A 22,297-nucleotide genomic window follows, 5' to 3' on the forward strand; every position below is an offset into this window, starting at 1 on the left:
GATGTTTCAAGAAAAGTTACCTCCAATCTGAAAGGAATGTATGATTTAAAAGTGAAGAACATAGAGCAAAGAAAGCTAATGGGTGATTCAGACCCAATGGATGAAGATCATTGTTCTTTCAAAGCTAATATAAAGGATCAAGCTTATATTAACAACGCTGAGGGCAGGGTGTCAGGGGAATATGGTAACACTGAGACTACAGTAGAAGAAAACAATATGACTGGCAAGTTAAAACATGGACATCTTCAGATTCTCTGTTTAGCATATGTCACTGAGAACACACTCCCAGAACCGTGCAGGCTAATTCCTCAGATAGAAACCCACGTTAATAGGCATTTGGCAACCATCATAACCTGCTCACCTGTGTGGTCCAAATGTGTGGATTGTTCTCCTAAAACATATTCTGCAAAACCGTCAGAAGGCTCAACCTTTGCAGAGGTTTTTGACGTGATGACAGAAGTTCCCCAAGGAGCCCAACAACACCCTTCAATGGGATCGAATGCAGGTGAACCTTTCACTTCAGTGACTGAAGGGAGAAGTCTCTTAAGATCAAAAGCTGAGAGACTTTCTACATCTATGGAGCCAACAGAGAAAGAAGGACTGGAAAATCTGAATCCAACCAAAGCTGAGACCACGCATCGAAGGCTGCCAAAGTACCCCATTCCATGTGTTTGCAGATTTGATTACTGTGAAGATGATGATGATGATGATCTACCTGATTCCTCCCCCCAACCGGCACTGGAAACAGTGACTCCCTTGGTTTCAATACCACCACAACAATCTGATACTTTTGAGACAGATTTTAACTCTAGATTGGTGACTTTTCAAAATATCAAGCTAAGTCTTCCTAATAATACGAAAGCACCAACCCATCATATACAAACGAAAAAGAATCCAACGGATGGAAAAGAGAAAGACATGGAGGAAAACATAGAAGTCACACAATTGGACGCAAAAGAAATGGGCATGCTTCAGAGTTTAACGGTTTCTGATGACACTGCCAACGCGGCTGCATTCAAAGACAGTGAGACTTGTGCTGAACCATTTTCTACAATTGAACCTGAGCGAGACAGTCCAAAACAGAAACCAAAGTACACGACAGTCAACTATGGGGATCCTTCAGTAAAACAAACATATAAACCAAAAATTATACGATTTACTGACACCTTTACTTTTTAGGTTGGTATCATTTCCACAAATGATACAATCCTAGAACTTAATATTTTTCTGATTTTAAAATGATTGTGACATCAGTTAAATCAAGATTTGTCAAAGTAGTGTACTCGCGTTGCAAACATGAAGACTTATTTAAATTAAAACAGCTTTACATTTTGTAGTTTTATTTTGATTTGATCAAATATGAATATTTTTTTTATCTATTTATCCGCCTAGTCTGAATATCTTCCCAGGACCATTTTCCAGCTTCTCTTTAGGGAAACCCAAATACACCAAAGACATGCCTGGTGCAGGATGCTCAAATATTACTGTGTGCCAAATCATTTCCAACTAACATGTAAATCTTTCATCATAATTCTCTACAACTTGTATGGCATGGTGTTTAACTTTTACTGTAAACTAGAGATGTTTTAGTATTGTTTGTTTATTTCTAAATAAACTTTTTAAAACTATAATAGCACACTGTCAATCCTGTCTTATTGTTAAATCACTGATAAAGTGTGGTAGGTAGCTTTAATATTTGTAAGATTTCATAAAAAAAAAAAAAAAAATGGCTGCATACATGAAGTTGTCAAAGCTGTTCAGAAGTACCTGATAATATTTTTTTAATGATAGAGAATCTCAGGCAATAAAGATGAGCTTATAAACAGGAATAATAAAGTCAGACTTTAAGTTTTAATGTCTCTCTATGTAATAGTGAGCACTGCAACAGATGCTTATCTGCTTGAAACAGTGCCAAATATGTCCATAGCTGAAAGCTCATCCTGTTGACAAATCAGACCCCGCCCACCGGCAGGATTACACTCCCAAGTATTTAGACTTATTCTGGTATATTATGAGAGGATAAAAGATCATGGCCTACATGATCCATCATCTGTCCATACCAAGGCTTATCCTGGTTCACCATGCTCCATTCTGGTTGTGCTGGTAGGAGTATAGGTGTTCTTATCTATCTGAGTAATAATAAACATCAGAATACAGAATACGGAGCAGGGAAAAGTATAAATAGGCTACTGAATAATACAAATAATACAGGTTCTTTGTTTCTTAAAAAGAATAGTGATTTCTGCAGGTTATAGCAATTCAGAGATGCACCACAGCAAACAGTAGGCTATGTTAAGTTGTTGTTTTAATTGCTTTATAACACTTTTCTACCCCTTCATGATTTTTATCATTTTCCAGCTATGGATAAAAAGAAACTATGGAGTTCAAAGATGGCTAAAAAGCCAGCAGAGCAACCTTAATGTCATCCCGGGACAGTGAGTATCTGGGGCTCTGCTCCACATTCTCTCATTTGCACATAATCAAATTTAAGTCTGGTGACTGTTGAAGTCTGAGTCATGTTGATGCTCATCATGTTTTCCAGAAAGAGCTTTCTACTTTTACTTGAGTGAGGGTGAAATACTTTTTATCTTTGTTTTGTTAAAATTAATGTGTACTAATAATATAATATGATTTCCCAAATGTTTCTCTAGGAACGGGGTGACGTGATGACACTGGGTTCACAAAGAGAATAAGGTAAACAGGAATATCACTGATAAGTTATTTTGAGGTCAACCATTTACTTTCATTAAGCACTGGTCCGACTTAAGTACCTTTTCTATTGAATTAACTTATTAGCAACCTTCTCAAAAATGAAGGGGGTGGGAAAACTAATTCCCCTGTGAAGCAGAAATGTACAGTTCCAGGTATCTACTGGACAACTAAAGCCCTGCAGAGGCGCATGATATGAACACATGACTAACTAGCCTACCTGTGCTACGTGGCTGTGCAGTCTAAGAGCTGTACCGAAGAGGGCGCGGCCTGTTACAATTCCAGTTGCCTTTGTGTGTTATCGGACATTCAAACCACTTGCACATTACGGAGCTGTGAGTGTGACAGTTTAATGTTGCCGTGTATGTGGCGAGAGTTGTGATGATAAAACATGCTTTATGACAAAATGTTCTACAATGTGTTAATGTTGCAGGATCATCAGCTGGCTTACTTGTTGCAAAACAAGGGTGGTGATGTATTCTTGTAAAGTAAAAATACGTCTAAAAGTCATATGTGTATCATAAACAGGTCATAGAGAAAAAAAAAGTTCTTAAATCTTTAACAGACTTCACCCTTCATTAAAAAAATGGATCTTGTTGACGTGGTTACCTGCAACACATGTTGTACAAACCAACACTTCAAAAAAAACAGTATTTGCAGAGCCATAATTGAATCACTTTAAACCTATCACATATCTCCCCCTTAAGTTATGTCACTGCAAGTCCAAACAAAGCTCCCTGAATGCCCAATAAATGACTAACCATTCCGATCGCTATGAGGAACTACTTGACTTGAAGGCAGCATTAGCTTTGATTGACGTGTGCGTCCTGGGACAAACGTCACTGGTCGGAAATTTTCAACCGAGTTAGTGGGTTTTCGGTGGCTTGTTGTTTTTGGACCCACTTGGACAGCGTTTAGTATTCTTCATGTAAATGTAGTTTTTAGCGCCTCATGCCGGCTGGTTGTTCTCCAAGGGGGAGGACCAGGGGGGGCAGAAGAAGCAGCAGCAGCAGGTGCATGTGGATGCAGATAAGACTCGAGGCAAACTCCGCTTTCTCAACACGGCTTGTTTTTATAATCGGCGAACAGTTAAACATTTGGGTAATTTGACTTCTCGGCGAGGTGGAAAAGCGTGAGAAAGCTTCTTCAAAGCTTTCCGTCTTCGAGAATAGCATGTTAATCCCAGGAAAAAGGCAGTGTCTAGTCGTCGCTCCGCACGCCAACATGGTTAAAAGTCAACGCTGAATTACCTCCACTCAATGTTGTGATTTCTTTCGACATTCACGTTTTTTTGTACAAGACTATGTTTTTGCTCTTTTTCGTGGGAACATAACTTGGTGGATTACGGAGTCTGACTCTTGCTCAGACTTTCGGGATAACAGTGGAGGTAAAGTGAGGCAATGGAGAACAAGAACAAGAACAAGGCGAGCAGTCAGAGCCCCTCCGCTGTCAACGGGACAGCCAGAAGCAGGGTGGAAAGGTAAACCTATTGCCATTTACCTTGCGCTTTTAAACGTTTAAAAACAACATCTCAGTGACTTTGTGAAGCCAGGAGTAGTTAAGTAACTTACCCGATAAGTCAATTTAGTAGTACCTAATTACTTCATCCCTCATTTCTCGGTAATTGAAAGCATTAACAGACCATTTAAAACCGTGACTGAAGTTGTTAGCACCACTGCTAACATCTCGCGATGATTGCTGGAAGTTATTCGTAGTTTTTTTTAAAAATTTGCTTTAAAACTACAAGAGCTATGTAAAGTCTAAAGACATAATGTACATCTTCATTCTACACAGTCTTTTGATTTAATGTCTTCCTGGGTAGATGTTACTCAGCTGTAATGTAATTTAAAGAGAAATATACCTTCTGTAGAAGTTTTTGCATTTCTACTCCTGCTAATAACAACAACACAGTGTGACCCAAAAAGCCTCATAGTAAATCCTACCTTCTTGAAGATTATCATGTGAAAGCCTTTTGGGAAATGTTTTAAGACAGATTAATAGATGCTTGAGTTAATTGGGTTATTGCATTTTGAGGTGTTTCATAACAATGTCTGCAACCATGAGACAACCTCCAAATTATCCATACCATTAAATAAACACCTCTCTTTTAACAATTTGAACAAAAGCAAATTGTTTTAACTTCCACGAGGGAAGGATTTATTGAAAGCTTTTGTATTACATTGCCATAGTTTTATCAAAGTGTACCTTACAAACTAGCTCCTGACTATATAATGGACACTCTGGTTCAACAGAACATCAAATAGTGCAGAGTACATGTGGACGTAGACTTGAAGCATTCGGCCTTTCGTAGATTTTTGTTTCAAATCAATACTTGCATCCAGCTATTTTTTAAATGACAAGGGAAGCTGTTGCGTGTGACAACAAGTTACACATTCACAAACTTTACACTCAAACATCTAATGTGTGGCCATCCCTTGTTTGGGCAACAACATGGGGGAATATCAGATTTGCAAGATGACACCTTTATCTTCACCCAGTATTTGCAGAGTTTTAGTTCAAGCTAATACTGTGTCTAGTCTGCGAGCAGTTGTGAAGTCTATTGTGTTTTTAACATGCTCAAAACGGATGTAGTGACACCCCCCCCCCCCCCCCCCCCCCCCCCACAGTACTGCTTTGTGGTTGTATGTTCTTCTCATGGGATGACTGCTTTCGAGAAAGAGTTAAGCTACAGGGAGATAATCTTGTTACCTAAGGCATTAGGTTGAGCCACCTACACCCACAACTTTTTCATCTGGAGTCTGATTCCAGATTTAGGTCTCGTGCATACAAATGCTTAATAAGAAGTTTGACCCAATAAGCCTTCAATCTTGCCTTTGTGCTGTGTTTGCTTTATCCTGTCTAGTTACGCTTGAACAAAGGCACTAAGGATGTAGGGACAAGGCCTTCATAATAAAATCATCAGCAGTTTAAAGTAGAAAAATATACATTTAGCATGATTTTTATTTGATCCCAAATTCAGTTACATAATAGTAAACAGGTTAAAGCACATAATGCATACAGGTATACTAAAACCTGTAAGCTTAAAACATTATGATTTGAATGCATGACAATGTTTCATTCAAGGTATTTACAGTTTTTTGTTTTTTTTACTTTTTGCCCCAGTGTGGATCCGTATGGCTTTGAGCGTTCAGAGGACTTTGATTATGAGTCATATGAGGAACTCATGTCCGAGTATCTGGCTGTGCTTACCCGGCGATCCATCAAGTGGTCAAAACTGCTGAAGGGGAAAAACAAGGTGCAGAAGAATGTAAAATGTAAGTGTGAAAACTTCCAACAAGCCGTGTGTGTGTGTGTGTGTGTGTGTGTGTGTGTGTGTGTGTGTGTGTGTGTGTGTGTGTGTGTGTGTGTGTGTGTGTGTGTGTGTGTGTGTGTGTGTGTGTGTGTGTGTGTGTGTGTGTGTGTGTGTGTGTGTGTGTGTGTGTGTGTGTGTGTGTGTGTGTGTGTGTGTGTGTGTGTGTGTGTGTGTGTGTGTGTGTGTGTGTGTGTGTGTGTGTGTGTGTGTGTGTGTGTGTGTGTGTGTGTGTGTGTGTGTGTGTGTGTGTGTGTGTGTGTGTGTGTGTGTGTGTGTGTGTGTGTGTGTAAAGTGCATCTCTTAACTGAAATCTTCCCCCTCTCCTTCAGTAAAACGTTATGTACGTAAGGGGATTCCCAATGAGCACAGGGCTCTGATCTGGATGGCAGCCAGCGGGGCCCAAGAAAAGCTAGAGAAGAACCCAGGATATTACCAGTCCCTTATCGAAGCCCAGCATGACCGTAAACTGGTGGAGACCATCTGCACAGGTCAGACTGCCAAAAGAGTTTCTGATTCATCCGTATGCTGACTGAGAAAAGAAGTGACACACCTCACACCAACCCCAACTGAGTTGTTTTTGAAAGAGTAAAGTCTGTTTTCAGTTATGACTTGTATTTGAAGCTCTACTTAAAGATAAAGAGTTATTTTCTTCACTCCGCCTACTTGTGCAAATTAAAAAAAAAAAAACATTAACACTTCAAAGTTAAACTTACTGGCAGTAGTGCTTTGGAGACATCATGGCCTCTGCTCAGTCAGGGATGACAGAGAGCAACAGAAACATGTTCATGTGGCAGTCTAAAGGTTTTTGTTTAGCCTTGACATATTGAACATTTTGTCTTTTGCTTGTGAAACAATAATATTTTAGGTGGTGGTGGTGGTGGGGGAGGTGAAGAGAAACACAAGTACGATAAAAGATTTTATTTTTAAGCTAGTCATTTCTCACGGACTGTCTCTGTGGTTGAACTGTTTTGTGCTTACGGTATTTAGTTTACCAGTTGATAGTTTCTGCTGAGTTCAGCCGATGACGGCAGACAGAATGCAAACCCTGAAAAGGCAACAACACAGAAGGGTGTCTGACAGATTTCGTATTTTGTTTCTCTTACCTGGCATTACAGAATATGTTTTCTGTGTTGAGTGGCTCATATGCATTGCTTTGAAGTAAATGGAAATCCTCTTCATCCGGAGCAGCTGCCCTGTTAATGTTTGAAGGGGGTGCTGATTTCTGAGAAAGGATCCAGGATAGCCAGTGATAGATCCATAAATGTGTATCAGAGAAGAAAAACTGTAATTTAACAAAGCATTAAAGACCTGGGAAAGTCTTCACTACAGCAATCATTTGATCTATCTCAAACAACTGTGACCTCAAAAGTATGACGCTCATGTTATAAAATAGAACATAGTAGAACATTTTTTGTTCAGTTACAAAAAGTGTTTTACTTGGTGAGCAGTTATTTTAACCTTAGCATCACCTCGGTCCTCTCAGTTTAGGCGATACTTTATATATTCAGGTTAGCTGTCTTCGTTTGGAAATAGTAAGTTATCCAAAAACATACATTGCACAGAGTATATATAATAGCTTAACATAAACATACAAACTTTATGTAGAGGTTTTTTGTTCAGATGTTGTCATATCACAAGACTGAAGTAATGATCTAAATTGTTACGCAGACTCTGGTGCTGCTTTTGAATTTGCAGCAAAACGTATTAAGTGTATTATTATTTATTTATTTTTACAGACTTGAACAGAACATTTCCAGATAACGTCCAGTTCCGCAAGACATCAAACCCATGTCTACAGAAAGCTCTGTACAACGTGCTGCTGGCTTACGGCCACCACAACCCGACTGTGGGCTACTGTCAGGTAATACCACTGAAGAGCTACTTATGGGTGGATTGTGCATGCTTACAGTTTGTTAAAAAGGAAAAGGGGAATATTTGTTTTCGTCAAGGAGCTTCCAAAATGTGTTAATATTGATAATAATGGTTAACTGATTTCACACAGAAGCACAAGGACAATGATTGGTCTGGATTATGGCATAAAAATACGCACAACTGACTTGAATATAAACTCTATTTATTGCAGTATAAAATGGGACAATGACATTTTGAGTGGATGGAATTGTATAAAATATATCAGTAATGTTCAACACTGTTCATGTCAACTCCACATTTCTACTATCGTCTACATTTAAAAGTAACATGTCATTCACCAAAGCATGAGAGGCTTGATTTGCAATTCAAACAGGGAGCAGAGCTGTGCTGATGGTTACATCCTTTTTGAGGTAGAACGAGGAAGCATCCATCTATGGTCACACTCAGACCACTTGTCTGAGCTTTGGTGTCGCCCAGAGGATATTTTCTCTGGATGAAATTCATTCTTTGATGTATCTCTTAAAACGGTCCTTCATAATCTTAAAACATATTGATCACTGTTTTGTCTAAAAGCATACTAAGTGCCCTTTTGTTGGTGTAATGTGCCTTAAAATGTAACACTTCAACAGATTGAAAAAAATCTAATAATCCTCTCTTTTCATTAAATTATGTAACTAATCTTTAAAACGCCTGCTCTAGTTTGTAATTATGCTTCAGTAATTACCGGTATGTTTTGTTTTCTACTGTGTAGTTTGTTTCACAGCTGTGAGTGTACTAAGTTGTCTTGTTTTATGGAATGTATTTTATATTTTTATATTAGTAATAAGCTCCCCCTCATGAAAGAAAGAAATGAAATGGTTCTTCAAAGGTGAAGCCCTCTCAATTGAAAAGAAAATTCTTGGTCCTCCTTGAATGGTTTAATAACAAAGAGCTCTACAGTCTGTATTAAAACCTGCTCAAGCAGGATCACTAAATTCCTGTGTAACCTGAGTGTGACTTTTTTGTCTCCAGGGGATGAACTTTATAGCTGGGTATCTACTTATCATCACAAAAGATGAAGAGAAATCATTCTGGCTGATGGACGCACTCCTTGGTAGAATTTTACCAGGTATGTATGTGTGTGTGTGTGCACGATTGTGTGTACATTAAACAGTTTTGTCCTGACAGTAGTGGGTAGTAGCCTGGATTGTCCCCTTGGTCAAAATAATCCTGTAGGAGGTCACATGATATTTATGTGTTTATCGTTTAAGACCTACAGTGTGGTTTAATTTGCATCTTGTACACACTCAAACAGGAAAATTAACTTAATTAAGTTAGGCTAATTTACAAACATGTAAACAATATTATAGTATAACTCACAATGATGTGTGTGTGTGTGTGTGTGTGTGTGTGTGTGTGTGTGTGTGTGTGTGTGTGTGTGTGTGTGTGTGTGTGTGTGTGTGTGTGTGTGTGTGTGTGTGTGTGTGTGTGTGTGTGTGTGTGTGTGTGTGTGTGTGTGTGTGTGTGTGTGTGTGTGTGTGTGTGTGTGTGTGTGTGTGTGTGTGTGTGTGTGTGTGTGTGTGTGTGTGTGTGTGTGTGTGTGTGTGTGTGTGTGTGTGTGTGTGTGTGTGTGTGTGTGTGTGTGTGTGTGTGTGTGTGTGTGTGTGTGTGTGTGTGTGTGTGTGTGTGTGTGTGTGTGTGTTTCCAGACTACTATAGTCCAGCCATGCTGGGGCTTAAGACAGACCAGGAGGTGTTAGGGGAACTTGTCAAAGTCAAAATTCCCGGAGTCTGGCAGACCATGCTGGATCATAATGTCATGTGGACCCTGGTGGTCTCCCGATGGTTCATCTGCCTCTACATAGACGTATTACCAGTAGAGGTGAGTGTTTATCAGTGTTTGTTTGATAGTGACACAAAGAAGGCAATCCTGCCATTAAAACATTCAGGACTTTACCTACACATGAGGCAGCCAAGTTATTCTTAACTTTTATGCTGTGATAATGAACTTTGCGTCTTATATTTCAATGAATAAAAGCTCTTTCAAAGTGCAAAATCTAAATCATATAAAAGAACACAGTTTCCTGTTTGCCTACTCTATCAATCAATAAATCAATCATCATTTATCTCTAAGTGTATTCAGAATTTTATTTTAAACTCCTTTGATTAGTTTTTTTTTCTTTCCAAATTCAAATAGCTATGGGAGGGTTGTGGACTACTGTGGTATTTTCACCAAATACACATGGAGCTTCACCAAGAGGGTGTAACACATGGAGAGGTTCATTTCATTCCCACCAGGCCATGAGTCAATCCAGAGGTTGAGTCAGAGTAACTGCTGAAGCTGAGGTGTTCCTTTGCCTCACTTGATAACAGCAGCTGAGTTACATATAACAAAATAGGAATTTTAAGAGTTTTCACTGGTGTTGTTTTATGTAGATGCCCTGTTAGTGCTGATATTAATTTAATTGAAGACATCAAATCCAACTGAGTGCAATCAGTGCATGCTATTCTGAATGAGAATACTCTGAATGAGATTTCCTCTGCTTACAGAATCATTTTTGCAGTGCCTACATGTACCAAGATGCATTGCCCTGAGCAGCAGCAGCTTAGCATTGCCTCGCCCCATTTGTCTAACAGGATGCTCTGGTTTGAATTAATACAGCTTAATATCTTCACCAGTAAAATACTGCAATATAGATTCTCACCTAAAACAACCTCTCAGTTCAGGTTGGTATTTAAATTAGTTTATAACTGATTTGTTATGTTAGCACAGGCAGTGTATAGTCTTCCTTTATACTGCTGTTCTATACTGCTTTTTTAGTCTATACCTTAATTGCATTGATAGAGATAAGGTCAAAAATCTGCAAAGTATCCCACTTAAGATAGCGCACTAAATACCTTATATGATAGTTTTACTATAATTAAACTTTCCCCTTGAAAAATGTCATGATGCTGTAATAATTTTCAGTAGTTAAACTGACACTAGCTGATAAACAACAAACAGCAACTGGTCACAGATACATTGATGTCTTTCAAACGTCCTCTATAACTTATACATTGTTGCTTTTGCCTTGCAGACAGTTCTGCGGATTTGGGATTGCCTGTTTTACGAGGGCTCTAAAATCCTGTTCCGTGTAGCTCTGACACTCATCCACCACAACGAGGCTCTGATCCAACAGGCCCAGTCTCTACCAGATGTCTGCCAAAGCTTCAAGCAGATCACCCATGGACCATTTGTGGATGAATGCCACACTTTCATGCAGGTAAAAACAGTACAGAGGTATTGGGCCTCATTCACTAACAGTGCGTACGCACAAATATGTGCTTTTTCTTAAAGGTGCAGAGGGACTCTGCAGATCGAATGGAGTTTGGAAGTTCATTCCACCACCGGGGGGCAACAGAGGAGACGAGTCTAGTCAGTGTCTTAGGACCCTGTTGTGAAGGTTGGATCAGACACCTTTCATTGGCAGAGCGTAGTGGGCAGGAGGGAGTGTAGACCTGGATGAGAGAGTTAAAGTAAGGAGGAGCCGTTTTTGTTGCTGTTTTGTAAGCGAGCAGCAGAGTTTTAAATTTGATGCGAGCAGTAACTGGGAGCCCGTGTCAGGAGATGAACAGCGGAGTGACATGTGCTCTTTTAGGAAGGTTGAAGACCAGTCGTGCTGCTGCATTTTGTATCATTTGCAGAGGTTTGATAGTGCATGTAGGAAGACCTGCCAGTAGAGAGTTGCAATAGTCGATGCGTGATATCACAAGAGCCTGTACCAGGAGCTGTGTAGCGTGTTCTGACAGGTAAGGTCTGATCTTCCTGATGTTGTACAGGGCAAATCGACATGACCGGGCAAATCGAGGCTACTTGAACCTTAAAAGTTAGCTGGTCATCAATCATGACACCCAGGTTCTGGGCAGACTTTGTGGGCATGAGTTTGGTTGTTTCAAGCTGGATATTGATCTGTGGTTGCATAGAGGGACTGGCTGGGATGACAAGGAGCTCAGTCTTTGAAAGATTGAGTTGAAGGTGGCGTTCATTCATCCATTTAGAGATGTCGGCAAGGCATGACGAGCCGTCATTTTTTCATGTGATCACCCATTTCTCCATCTTTCTGCCATTTTCTCCTCCGCTTGAGTAACTCTTAAGCCTCTTAGAAGTCCTCCTCACTCCCAACAGCTTTTCACGTAGGAGCTCTCACGAGGGCTAAGATGCTTTGTGAATAACTTTTGTCTTTACTAGGATTCAGTCTTAACTTTAAGGGGAATTATTTAGGCAACAAAATGTGTTTGGAATTGTGCTATGAAGCTTTATGGCCCTTAAGTTGTATTCACAAAGCCTCTTCAGTACAATGAGTTGCTCCTAGTGATACAATTCTAAGAAAATTCGTACAATCCTGACGTTTTCTAAGAACTTCCCCTTAAAGTTAAGACTAGATCCTGGTAAAGAGATCTATTAAGGTTAAATTCTGTTAGGAGTGGTGAGGATGACTTTTAAGCGGCTTAAGAGTGTCTAAAGCTGAGAGGAAAATGGCAGAAAGATGGAGAAATGGGTGATCACACAGTCAATTACACACAGCCTCATATTAATATCATTTAGGTAAAGTACAAAAATGACTTATCATTGTAGATAAACATGAGCAAATAAACGTAAGAGTACAGCAAGGAAAGACAAAAGCAGTACAGACAGGAGCCTTGATTGAGAATTTTCTTATTGAATCATAGTAGGGCTGAACATACAAAAATAATTCATGCAGACAACTCGGTCCATTTTGGACTTTCTTCCAGGAAGGCTGCTTTACAAGTAGGCATTTTATAAGCTATTTAAAGTAAATATTCAAAGTATAGCTTACAATTTATTCAACAGATGTTGATTACAATAAAATAGTGTTAATGATTACACAATACCTGACAAGATTCTATGATTCATTTCACTTTCTTTCTTTGCCCATTATCATTAAGAGAGCATTTGTATTCATTTTCTGAATCAACCAATCACAGCTTTTGAAAGAATGAAAGCCAGCAACAGGGTAACCACGCCTCCTCACCAAGAGATCCTCACCACGCCTCCTGTCCCTTCCTCGCTCAGTTGTTTTTTTGGTTTTTTTCTTACCACTGTAACTTTTGCTGCTTTGCTAAAGTGCTCATGATGGATAGGCCGGATCTTTGTAATATAACAATAAGTAAGGTCTTTTATTTACCTGCTTTTTGTGACATAACAATGAGTAAGGTCTTTTACCTGCTTCTTGTAAAGTGTCTCGAGATAACACTTGTTATGAGTTGACGCTATACAAATAAAAATTGATTGATTGATAGATATGAAAATGGCTCTTGCTGGGATTCTTAAAGCCGAGTGAGGAGCTCTGTGAGATTATTCTCAGAATGTTTGTTAAAATGGGCCCTGGTGTTTTTCTGTCTGTCCTAGAAAATATTCACCGAACCAGGAAGTCTCTCCATGGCAACCTTGACGAAGCTGCGGGAGACTTGTCGATTTCGCATCATTGCAGAAGAATCTTGAACCAAACTGCACTACCTGTCGTTAAAATACATTCCACTGGGATGAGTCCCCACTAGCTAGTTTGCACCTCTTTTTTCACTTGAGTCATGCTGACAACATACTGTATAATTTGTGTCTTAAATAGATGATCGTACAGCTTCAGTGTAAATATATGGTCAAAAATGAAGACTAATCTAAGCTATGTGCTGTATGAACTGATGATTCCATTTGAGACTAACTTAAATGTGGTATTTTGCACTTTAATATGAAAGGTGAAAGACAAAGTTGAGGCCAGGCCATATTAACGATGTGTTGCACACTGTAAACACAGCCATGAGGCCTGCTGTGCCTACTGTATTCACATTGACAAATTCTGACAAATCACAATGCTGGAACCAACTGAATGTGAATCATATACTGACATGACATTTCAAAATCTGCTTCTTGTAGTTATTGTGTTTTGATAAGGTGTTTGTCATAGTTTGTGACCTTTTCCTTAACAGAAGTGAAAGGGCTGCTCTCTTTTTGTATCAAAGGTGTATCAAGTTTGTTCTGTTGGGAGTAGTGATGTCCGGTTTTGTTGCTCGGGACAAAAATAACCGTGGCATTGGTCCCAGCCCTGAGTATTCCATGTAATGTACACCAGCTCAGAGCAAATGCTCGTATTTATTTCACTCCAGGAAAATCTACAGTGCTAAAATGAAACACTCAAGGAAAAATAAACAGTACTGAACTTAGAAGACTTTATTAAGTTTCAGTGAGATGCATATTAGAAAACGAGTTAAAACCATTTTCTTTAAAAAATAAAAGATCAAATCACTACACTTCATGTCAACATTTCCTTCCAGAGGTGGGGAAAAGCATGGATAGAAAAATGTACCCTTGCACTGTTTCACTTATAATGATAAAAACATGTAGTTATGCAGAGCTACAAAACTGTGTGCGTTTGTGGTCGGACCACTACACACTGTTTACACAAAATAGTTACCGACCTTGTTATTAGAATTATAAGACTGTGCTCTGTATGTTGGGTTTCACTCCTGGGACAGCTCAGGCTTTTGGCTGTGGAGGAACGCAATGAGAAAAGATACAAGTTCATTTCCCTTTTCGTGGAGTCTCTGGGATCATCTTAATGCTCAGGAAGCATATTAAAACTACTCGCGAACACGGGTAGGCTTAAGAATAAAATTAAATAAAAGAAAGAACAGGGGCCAAGCTGTTGGCCTCTTTTATTAGAATAAATATTCTTGCTGTGCTGTTTATTGACTCTCTGCCTCTGTAACTGCATGGGATACAAAAAAGATAATTTTTAAATAATTATAAAGTTATAAACAACAAACAGCAGTTTGAGCAAATTCAAACATTTCATGGAACATAATGGAACAAGAATACAACAGCTGATGGGGTAATTCAGACTGCCTCCATCCTTTTTCGACTCCATCTAGATGATCACACAAACTAAACTTAGCAGGTCTTTGGCTTCTCGTCTCACGGAGAAAGTGAAAGTAAAATATCCAGAGGTCACACATGATATGCAAAAACTAGCATGCACTCACCACAGAGTACCGACTGCTTCCATTCACTCATGTTGTGTCTAGTCTTATTACCTGCTCACTCACACACTAAGGTTCATCTCCACCCATGTCTGCCAGGTTTAAGTTTGAAATAAAGGGTCCACTCAGATAGTTTGGTATCCAGCGTGGCTCCTCTTCCTGCCTATCAGATACGCAATGAGGACGATTAGCACCAAGCCGGCAAGAGCGGCTCCCACGATGATGGGGATCAACATCTGGGTTTGGTCTATCTGACACTCCTCGGCTGGTTATGGGAAGGAAAAAGAGAAGATGGGAAATTATTTTGTAGAGTTTTTAATCTGGAAAATGCACAAATCTGCATTTCTACTGGCTGACCACTTTTTGCAGTTCATGGTTTAAAGCCCCTTTGAAATGTTGAACAGAGGGATTACTGATTCTTAACCCATGACCTTTTGAGTCAAGAATGTCTGAGGATTGCCTAAGAAAAGTTCATTCGTTTAAACGTTGTCAATTATGGCTGAAACATCCAGGACAAAAACATGCTTTTTAATAAATAAAATAAATGTTTCCTACCAGAGCTGAAAAATGTGACAAGTAAGTGCCACAACAAATTTTGGCTAATGTTGAGCTTGATGCAGCTAAGTGACTTATTTTAAGTCAAAACAGAAATAGCTCTTAAAAAGTAGCTTTTGAATTTCATTAAGTGTACTGAATCACTTTGTTGTCATGGATGAATTTAAAAGCATGGACCACTCAGGTGTCTTTCTGATTAATAAAAAAAAGCCATAGCCAGCAGGCAAAGAACTTAGCTTAGCTAAGATGAAAGTTTTGATTAAGGGTGAAACAGCTGGTTGTGATATTTTTGTTTTTGTTTTAACAGATATACTGGTAAGAATTCTCAATCTTGTAATCTCATGGAGACACATTTCCATATGCAAACTTCCACCTGCGGTAGCTTATGTGTAGGAGTCAGAGTTAAAAAAAAGAAGAAAATAAGTCTGGGTGGGAATATGAGCAGGGAGAATAACACAAAGCTTTGTTACCTGTTGCAAACTGGTTTGTGGTGACTTCAAAGGGCTGCACCTGCACTCTGAATGTGTTGAGAGAGAAAGTGGGCACTACAGCCAGAGTTTGCTCTGCGTTGCACATGTAGGAGCGGCCGAGGGTACTCCGCAGGTAATCCAGGCTGGTGTTACTGGCCAGGAAAGGACCTGTGGAGAGAGGTGTGTGACATGCGTCTTTGATTTTAAGAACTGAAGAGTCGGGATGAAAATGTTCGAGTCTTCTGATGGTAACATACCCCTCATGTCAGACCAGTTAGCCCGCAGAGTTATTGCACTCAGGCGGTACTTGTTGCTTGTGGAGTTCTGTGAACAGGAGAGGGTTTCAATTAACACCTACACTACACAAGGAAAAACAAAACAGGATCTAAATTCACATAAGAGGAAGACAATCTTACCAGGGTGAAGGTGAGGTTGAGTGTGGTGATTTGCTCTTGTGTTAAAACCAGGGAAGCACTGCTGGCTTCACATGATCCTGATACACTGGTCTCATTGGGACTCAGGTTTACTAATTCTTGCACAGTCTGGAAACAAAGACAAATGTGGTTCATTTGTTTTACATAAAGGCAGAAAAGACAGGCATTTCTAAATGATTTTACTATGGGTCGTAAATCTCTCTTACTTTGTTCTGCGATAGAGAGAAATAGGAAACATTGAGCTGCAGTGCCATCCGGGCCAGGAGACACACAGTGCCGTTTCTGTTGTTTACGGAGTAGGTGCCCCGTTCAGGAGTTCCTGGAGGGGTCGGTGCTGGGGCTGGGGTTGTTGTAGTACTGGCAGTGGTTGGTGGAGCTGTAGTACTAGCCTGATCTGCCATGCATACACTCTCTGAAGCAGGAAAGGTATAAAAAAAACAAAAAAAAAACACGTATAATCACCTTTAAAGAAACAAAATCAAGAAATTAACACATTTATGTTGGACAACCAGTACCTGTTGGACTGAGTTCATTTTGTGGCATGTACGCCTCGAGTCTCGTGCCAGAAAAAGTGACAGTTGATCCTCCAACTCGGAAAGTGGTGGGACTCTCACAGCGGTAGGTGGTGTTGACCGTTGCCCAGATCCCAACTGAAGACGACACAACAGTGACGACATCTAGGACAAAATCAAACATACAACAAATCAGTCTCAAAATACCAGTGAAATAAAGGCACGTGTTCTTTGTTCATTATTTCTTTGTTCACTTGATTTGTTTCAGACTAAAATGCTGTAATGTAACATGAAACATTTTCTTTACTGTATATAAGAAGCGGTCCGACTGTGACGGTCTTAAAAGTGCCACAATCTGCACTGATCATGAGAACATTGTTTTTTTAATTTGTTCTCACCGGAGCTGTCTGCCCCGGGGAAGACCGATGTGTCGCTGAGGTTGTACTGCAGCGTCAGGTTAGCCACATTGTACAGACTTCCGTTGGTTGAAAAGCTTAATCCCAGAGCGTGGCCCGGTCCAAACACAGCCACCAGCCATGGCGAGCTGCTGTCTGTGCCACACGAGCTGCTGCCTGTATCCACTGTGGCCGAGTCAGGCAGCGAGAACTGCGCTGTTCTCTGAGGAAAAAGAGAGAAGACACGACGTCGACTGGAGTTAACAAGGAGGTACGATCAATAAGACGAGCGTTCTTTCAGAGACAGAAAACAACAGAGCTGCGCGTTGTCGTCGCTGGGCATACCGTGCTGCTGGAGGTGTTGTACGGGATGGAGAATGACGCTGAAAGCTCAGCCTTAATGCAGGTGGAGTCCCCCGCCCTCACCTCCAGAGTAACAGCCTGAGAGCGACCTGAAGGAGAGAACACAAAGAGCAGGGGTGCTCGAAATCAAAACGGCATTGAAAAACAACCTACAGTAATAATAACATGGACAAACTGTGTCATAAACATGTCATGGTTTGAGTGTTTTGTGTCATATCATATCTCACCGTGAAAACCAAAATAATGTATATGTAGCCTATGAATACACGAAATGACCTGCAGACTGCTTGAGCTATAAAGTTTTCAATATTTAACTTCACACTTGGATATTGCTAAAGCATATCTATCTGGGTCTTCTTTTTTATATGACTTGCCTGGTTAGATAAAGGCTCCACCATGAGTATAAATGATAACAGAGGATTATTATAAGATAACCACTAGGGTCACATGATTTCATGTCCTACATACACAACTAAGAAGTACACACAGCCACCAGCAGAGGGCTGCAGTCTCTTTTCAGACAGATTTGTTTGCTGTCGTTTCAATCTAGAAGTATGACAGATGTAGAGCCAAACTTTGGGCTCATATGAACTGAATTACCAAGAAGCATTTACCAGCTAGGCAACTTTCAAACGTGCACTCATGCCCTGGAAACTGGCCAACCCAATGTCAATGTGACCGTATGTGAAGAGAACTGTCTGTTCGTTTGTTTGTTTGGAAGCTGAGGTGGCTTTTCCCGGACACATGCACTTATAAACACTACAACTAATATCCTGGATCTCATCACTTTTATGGGACGGTAGCACAATGCAGGGATTGAACTGCTTGCTTCACACTTCCCACCTTTAATACCTTTACAAAGATGGAGACAGTTTGGTTCAATTGTGGTTTTGTGACCGCAACTGTTCCTTTTTGGGGTTAACTAAACAGCAGCAGAGAAACAGCACGGATGTGTTTTACCTCTTGATTCTCTTCCTATCTGTCAAACATCAAAGAGAATGGTCTTATCAACTGTGCATGTACAATAAAATAAAAACGTATTATTATTTATTTATTCCACGGGCCACAAAACACAAATGTTTTATTTGTAAGTTGATTTCACTAATCTACCAAACAATACAATTAAATACAGACATAAAATCTCTGATCTTGTACAAATGCAGCAAACAGCATTTCCCTGCTAAGATGATTATTGTAATTGAAAGCTATTCTAAATAAATGCCGATTACCAGCTCGTATTTCTTAGGGACAGATTGAATTAGCTTTTGTCCAACATGCTTCTGTTACTAATTTGTACAACTCACTTATTACACAACCAATTGACTGAACACTCTCCCTACCACATTTTCACATCATGTTCACCATTAATATAATCTATTAATGTCATAGGGAAAGGCACTGTGCTTCGCTGCCTTACTGTAACATGACCCTGATGTCACCTCTCTGTTCACCATGTAAACACACAGCAGACGGTTTGCACAACACTGCAATCTGATCATGAGGTAAAAGTGGCTGTGTGTGCGAAGTATCGGGCTGAAGATAGCAGCATTAGACAGTCTGTATGGACAGATTAAAAAAACAGAAAAGTATGCCATACTGCCTCTTGGATGGGGGGGGGGGGGGGGATTGCTGATGTTGGATGTCTGAAAAGATACTGAACATGTTCCAAAGTAGAAAACAAAACTGAACACCGACGTATTGCTTTCTTATTCATAAAGAGAGGAGAACTTCAATTATAATGAAAGCATCAAGATGAAAAATAAATCAAATTTAAACTACCAAGCTACAATTGAAATGGGATCTTGTACTCAGTCAGCATGACGTTGTGTGTGTGTGTGTGTGTGTGTGTGTGTGTGTGTGCTCAGGGCGACTAAACTGCTGATAAACTCACACTGTCAGTAGGCCCCTAATGACCTGTGTGCCAACAAAAAGCCATCACCCCAGTCATGTGAAGCTCTCAAATGACACAACAATGGCTTCAATCTGCTGGTCCACAACATTAACAAAACCTAGGCATTAGCATAGAAACGAATAGAATGGAATAGAATCAGGTCCAAGGGTTTTTTTAGGTCAAGCCTGTTTTGACACTACTAACCTTTGGATTTTCAAAATGTACAAAGTCCATGTTCAAAGCATGTAGCTCATTAAGCACTGATCTAGTTTTGGTTGAACTTGGAGGACATACATGCCTAGTTTTCTCTGGTTACTAGTATGAAATACGATTGGTTTAAATAAGCTTAAGTTTAATATGATCATGGTGCATCCGACTACTTAGCTATAGGCCTATACCTAGTATTTGTACATTATTATTTAGCCATACTCTACATCTGCAAAACAAATACAATTCTGAGATACAACTCAATTCTACCTAGGCTACTGAATCCTACAGTAAAATAAACAGTACACACAGAAACATTCAGCAAGCAATAATATTTGTAATAATCTGCAATTAACATGTTTTATTTAGTGCCCATTAATATGCTGATTCATTTCTTAACTGTGCGTTCCTTGTCTAGCTCTGAAATGTCATAACATGGCATCGTCAAATAGTTTTGCTTGGGCGGACACTTCACTCTCAGGCTGTTAAATGTGTCATAATTAAACATCACAAGAACTCAATACCTGACATACAGGTATAGCCTCGAAGTGGTACTTTGACGTCACAACTAGACAACAGTCGTGCCAGCCAGCCAGCCAGCCAGTCAGTCAGCAAGGTGATGAAGACATGCTTTAACAAAACACTCACCTATAACCGCACACCAGGCGATGATGAGCACGGCCAAAGCGTGAAATAGCTTCATCTCTCAGATCGGAGGGCAAGAAAAAAAAAAAAGACAACAGAGGAGCCGCTTCAGGCGCAGGTGGGTCCTCACGAGCGCACCGTGAATTGCACTTGACTTCGCGGGACCGTTATCTAAAATACGAGGCGTGACGTTACTGCTAATCTTCTGTCCGTGTGAAGACGAAATAATTACTCAGTGTTCATAAGACAAGTCCTGTTGGAAACGACCCGGTTCAACGCGGTTAGATGTCGAGCACGGACTGACTGCAGAAACCAGTCTCCTCCTGGTCTCCTCACGTCATGTGAACTGGTAACATTTAGAGCTTCCCAGTCACGTGAGACCGCCCCCTTCATTCTTTCACGAGCTTCATTCAAGGCAAATACTTATCATCGGTGTTTTTGCCCTGCAATGAAAACAAAATGTCATACATATGCACAGTGGAGGAAGAGTTTTGATTTCGTGTAGCTCAATAAGAAAATGCGTTTTAATAAATAAGACTTACATAACTCTACATAATCTAGGGTAGGTGTTAAGAGGACCCCTTAAGAGAAACACAGGGCGTTTCAAGGAACTCAGTTACAATGAGAGAACTCACACTTGTGATATATGTCATGGCTTATTAATTAGAAAAGTTATTCAGTTGTGATGACAGGGGAATATAGCTTATCTTTAATGTTAAATGTCAAGTAGGCTACTGCACTTCTAAATTCACAAGTTTCCCATAAATGTTACTGGAACACAACTTTTATTTGAATTATTAGTGGCATTAGTTATTTTAATAGGCCTGCCTAGCATGTAACATATTCATTATATGGTATATTATATGTTTAAATTCAGGATCTTTTCTGTAAAAGGGAAGGCAGCACGCGGGCACACACACACAATGATGTGCAGCCTGAAAGTGCATGAGTTACTAGTAGTCAGCTGACACCTCCATCTATTCACGAGGGTGTGTAAAACCCCAGAAGGAACGCAGGGGCTGCTTTAATGCTGCTGTCGAGGACTTATCAGGACCCCACCACATTCCCCTTTCATAGTTTAGTCACACTTTTACAAACTGCATGCGTTATTTTTGTCTTAAAATCAAAGTATATTGTAAAACATCCCTTTTTTTCAATCATACAAAATCTGTACTTTCTTGCTGTAATATTGAAAGTAACAAGAACATCTTTTTATTTTCAGTTAAGTCTTCCAGTAACTTGAGAGGGACACATTTCTATCAGGTGATGATTAGCTCTTGCTCAAAGTAGGAGAGCTTTCAACAAGCTCAAGCATATAGAAGGAATCTAAACACTGTGGGACATGTTTGTGATGTCCATATTTTGATCCTTAAATGGCACACAGCACAGCTGCATGGTAGACAGAAGTCTTTCATTGGACTCACTTGCTGTCAGTAGAGTTGGGCATTGTTTAAAAAGTTGTATTAGTATCAAATAAGATTACTTATTAAATATGATGACACAAAAAGTGATAGAGTACATCATTTGATACCCTTCTACTTCATTCTATACGTATGTTGTGAAAGGCATTCATTTGCATAAAATGCTGCAAACATACCTCCTTTTTTTCTCTGATTTGTTTTACATTGATCATAGTTAATCATTAAAGCAATGATATTGGTCACAGATGTATTTGACATCACCAAACCACAGGGAGTTGTAGCTGTTATAGTGGGAAAATGACATATCACATTCAATTGATAAATGCTTGAGATGACTGCAAACAAATACCCCACAAATATGTTTTTGTTTTCCAGAAGTGTGGTACAAAAATAACTGACTGCAAGTAGTGTTTGATCAGGGCACTTTCACACCTACTTGGTAAGAGTATTTTGTTTTGATTGATACAACCCAGCCTCTACTTAAAAGTGTGTAGCAA

The 22,297-nt window shown here is 39.8% G+C and overlaps 2 protein-coding genes across 2 annotated transcripts; one reads left to right on the top strand and one right to left on the bottom strand.

Moving 5' to 3' along the window:
* Positions 1 to 3,500: 3,500 nt before the first annotated feature.
* Positions 3,501 to 14,178, top strand: grtp1a (growth hormone regulated TBC protein 1a). The gene is made up of 8 exons (XM_061035933.1): positions 3,501 to 4,189; positions 5,833 to 5,984; positions 6,352 to 6,510; positions 7,759 to 7,883; positions 8,906 to 9,002; positions 9,582 to 9,754; positions 10,950 to 11,135; positions 13,283 to 14,178. Exons 1-8 carry the CDS (start codon positions 4,110 to 4,112, stop codon positions 13,373 to 13,375), a joined length of 1,065 nt encoding a protein of 354 aa, XP_060891916.1. The 5' UTR covers positions 3,501 to 4,109; the 3' UTR covers positions 13,376 to 14,178.
* Positions 14,179 to 14,598: 420 nt separating this feature from the next.
* lamp1a (lysosomal associated membrane protein 1a) lies at positions 14,599 to 20,686 on the bottom strand. Its single transcript, XM_061035921.1, has 9 exons — positions 20,383 to 20,686; positions 17,619 to 17,725; positions 17,277 to 17,496; positions 16,882 to 17,043; positions 16,573 to 16,778; positions 16,349 to 16,474; positions 16,190 to 16,256; positions 15,933 to 16,100; positions 14,599 to 15,172 (listed from the first exon to the last, which is right to left on the bottom strand). The coding sequence occupies exons 1-9, from the start codon at positions 20,435 to 20,437 to the stop codon at positions 15,033 to 15,035; spliced, it is 1,251 nt and encodes a 416-aa protein (XP_060891904.1). The 5' UTR covers positions 20,438 to 20,686; the 3' UTR covers positions 14,599 to 15,032.
* Between the last annotated feature and the right edge of the window lie 1,611 nt (positions 20,687 to 22,297).

Source organism: Labrus mixtus, chromosome 1 (assembly GCF_963584025.1).
Source record: "Labrus mixtus chromosome 1, fLabMix1.1, whole genome shotgun sequence".
Taxonomy (NCBI): domain Eukaryota; kingdom Metazoa; phylum Chordata; class Actinopteri; order Labriformes; family Labridae; genus Labrus; species Labrus mixtus.

Excerpts from the sequence above, each read along its gene's own strand:
- grtp1a (XM_061035933.1), top strand. The coding sequence starts at position 4,110 with ATGGAGAACAAGAACAAGAACAAGGCGAGCAGTCAGAGCCCCTCCGCT. Across the intron at positions 4,190-5,832 it reads GCCAGAAGCAGGGTGGAAAG|TGTGGATCCGTATGGCTTTG; the intron begins GTAAACCTATTG and ends TTTTTGCCCCAG. Across the intron at positions 6,511-7,758 it reads GGTGGAGACCATCTGCACAG|ACTTGAACAGAACATTTCCA; the intron begins GTCAGACTGCCA and ends TTATTTTTACAG.
- lamp1a (XM_061035921.1), bottom strand. The coding sequence starts at position 20,437 with ATGAAGCTATTTCACGCTTTGGCCGTGCTCATCATCGCCTGGTGTGCG. Across the intron at positions 16,101-16,189 it reads TAACTGGTCTGACATGAGGG|GTCCTTTCCTGGCCAGTAAC; the intron begins GTATGTTACCAT and ends CTCTCTCCACAG. Across the intron at positions 15,173-15,932 it reads CACAAACCAGTTTGCAACAG|CCGAGGAGTGTCAGATAGAC; the intron begins GTAACAAAGCTT and ends TCCCATAACCAG.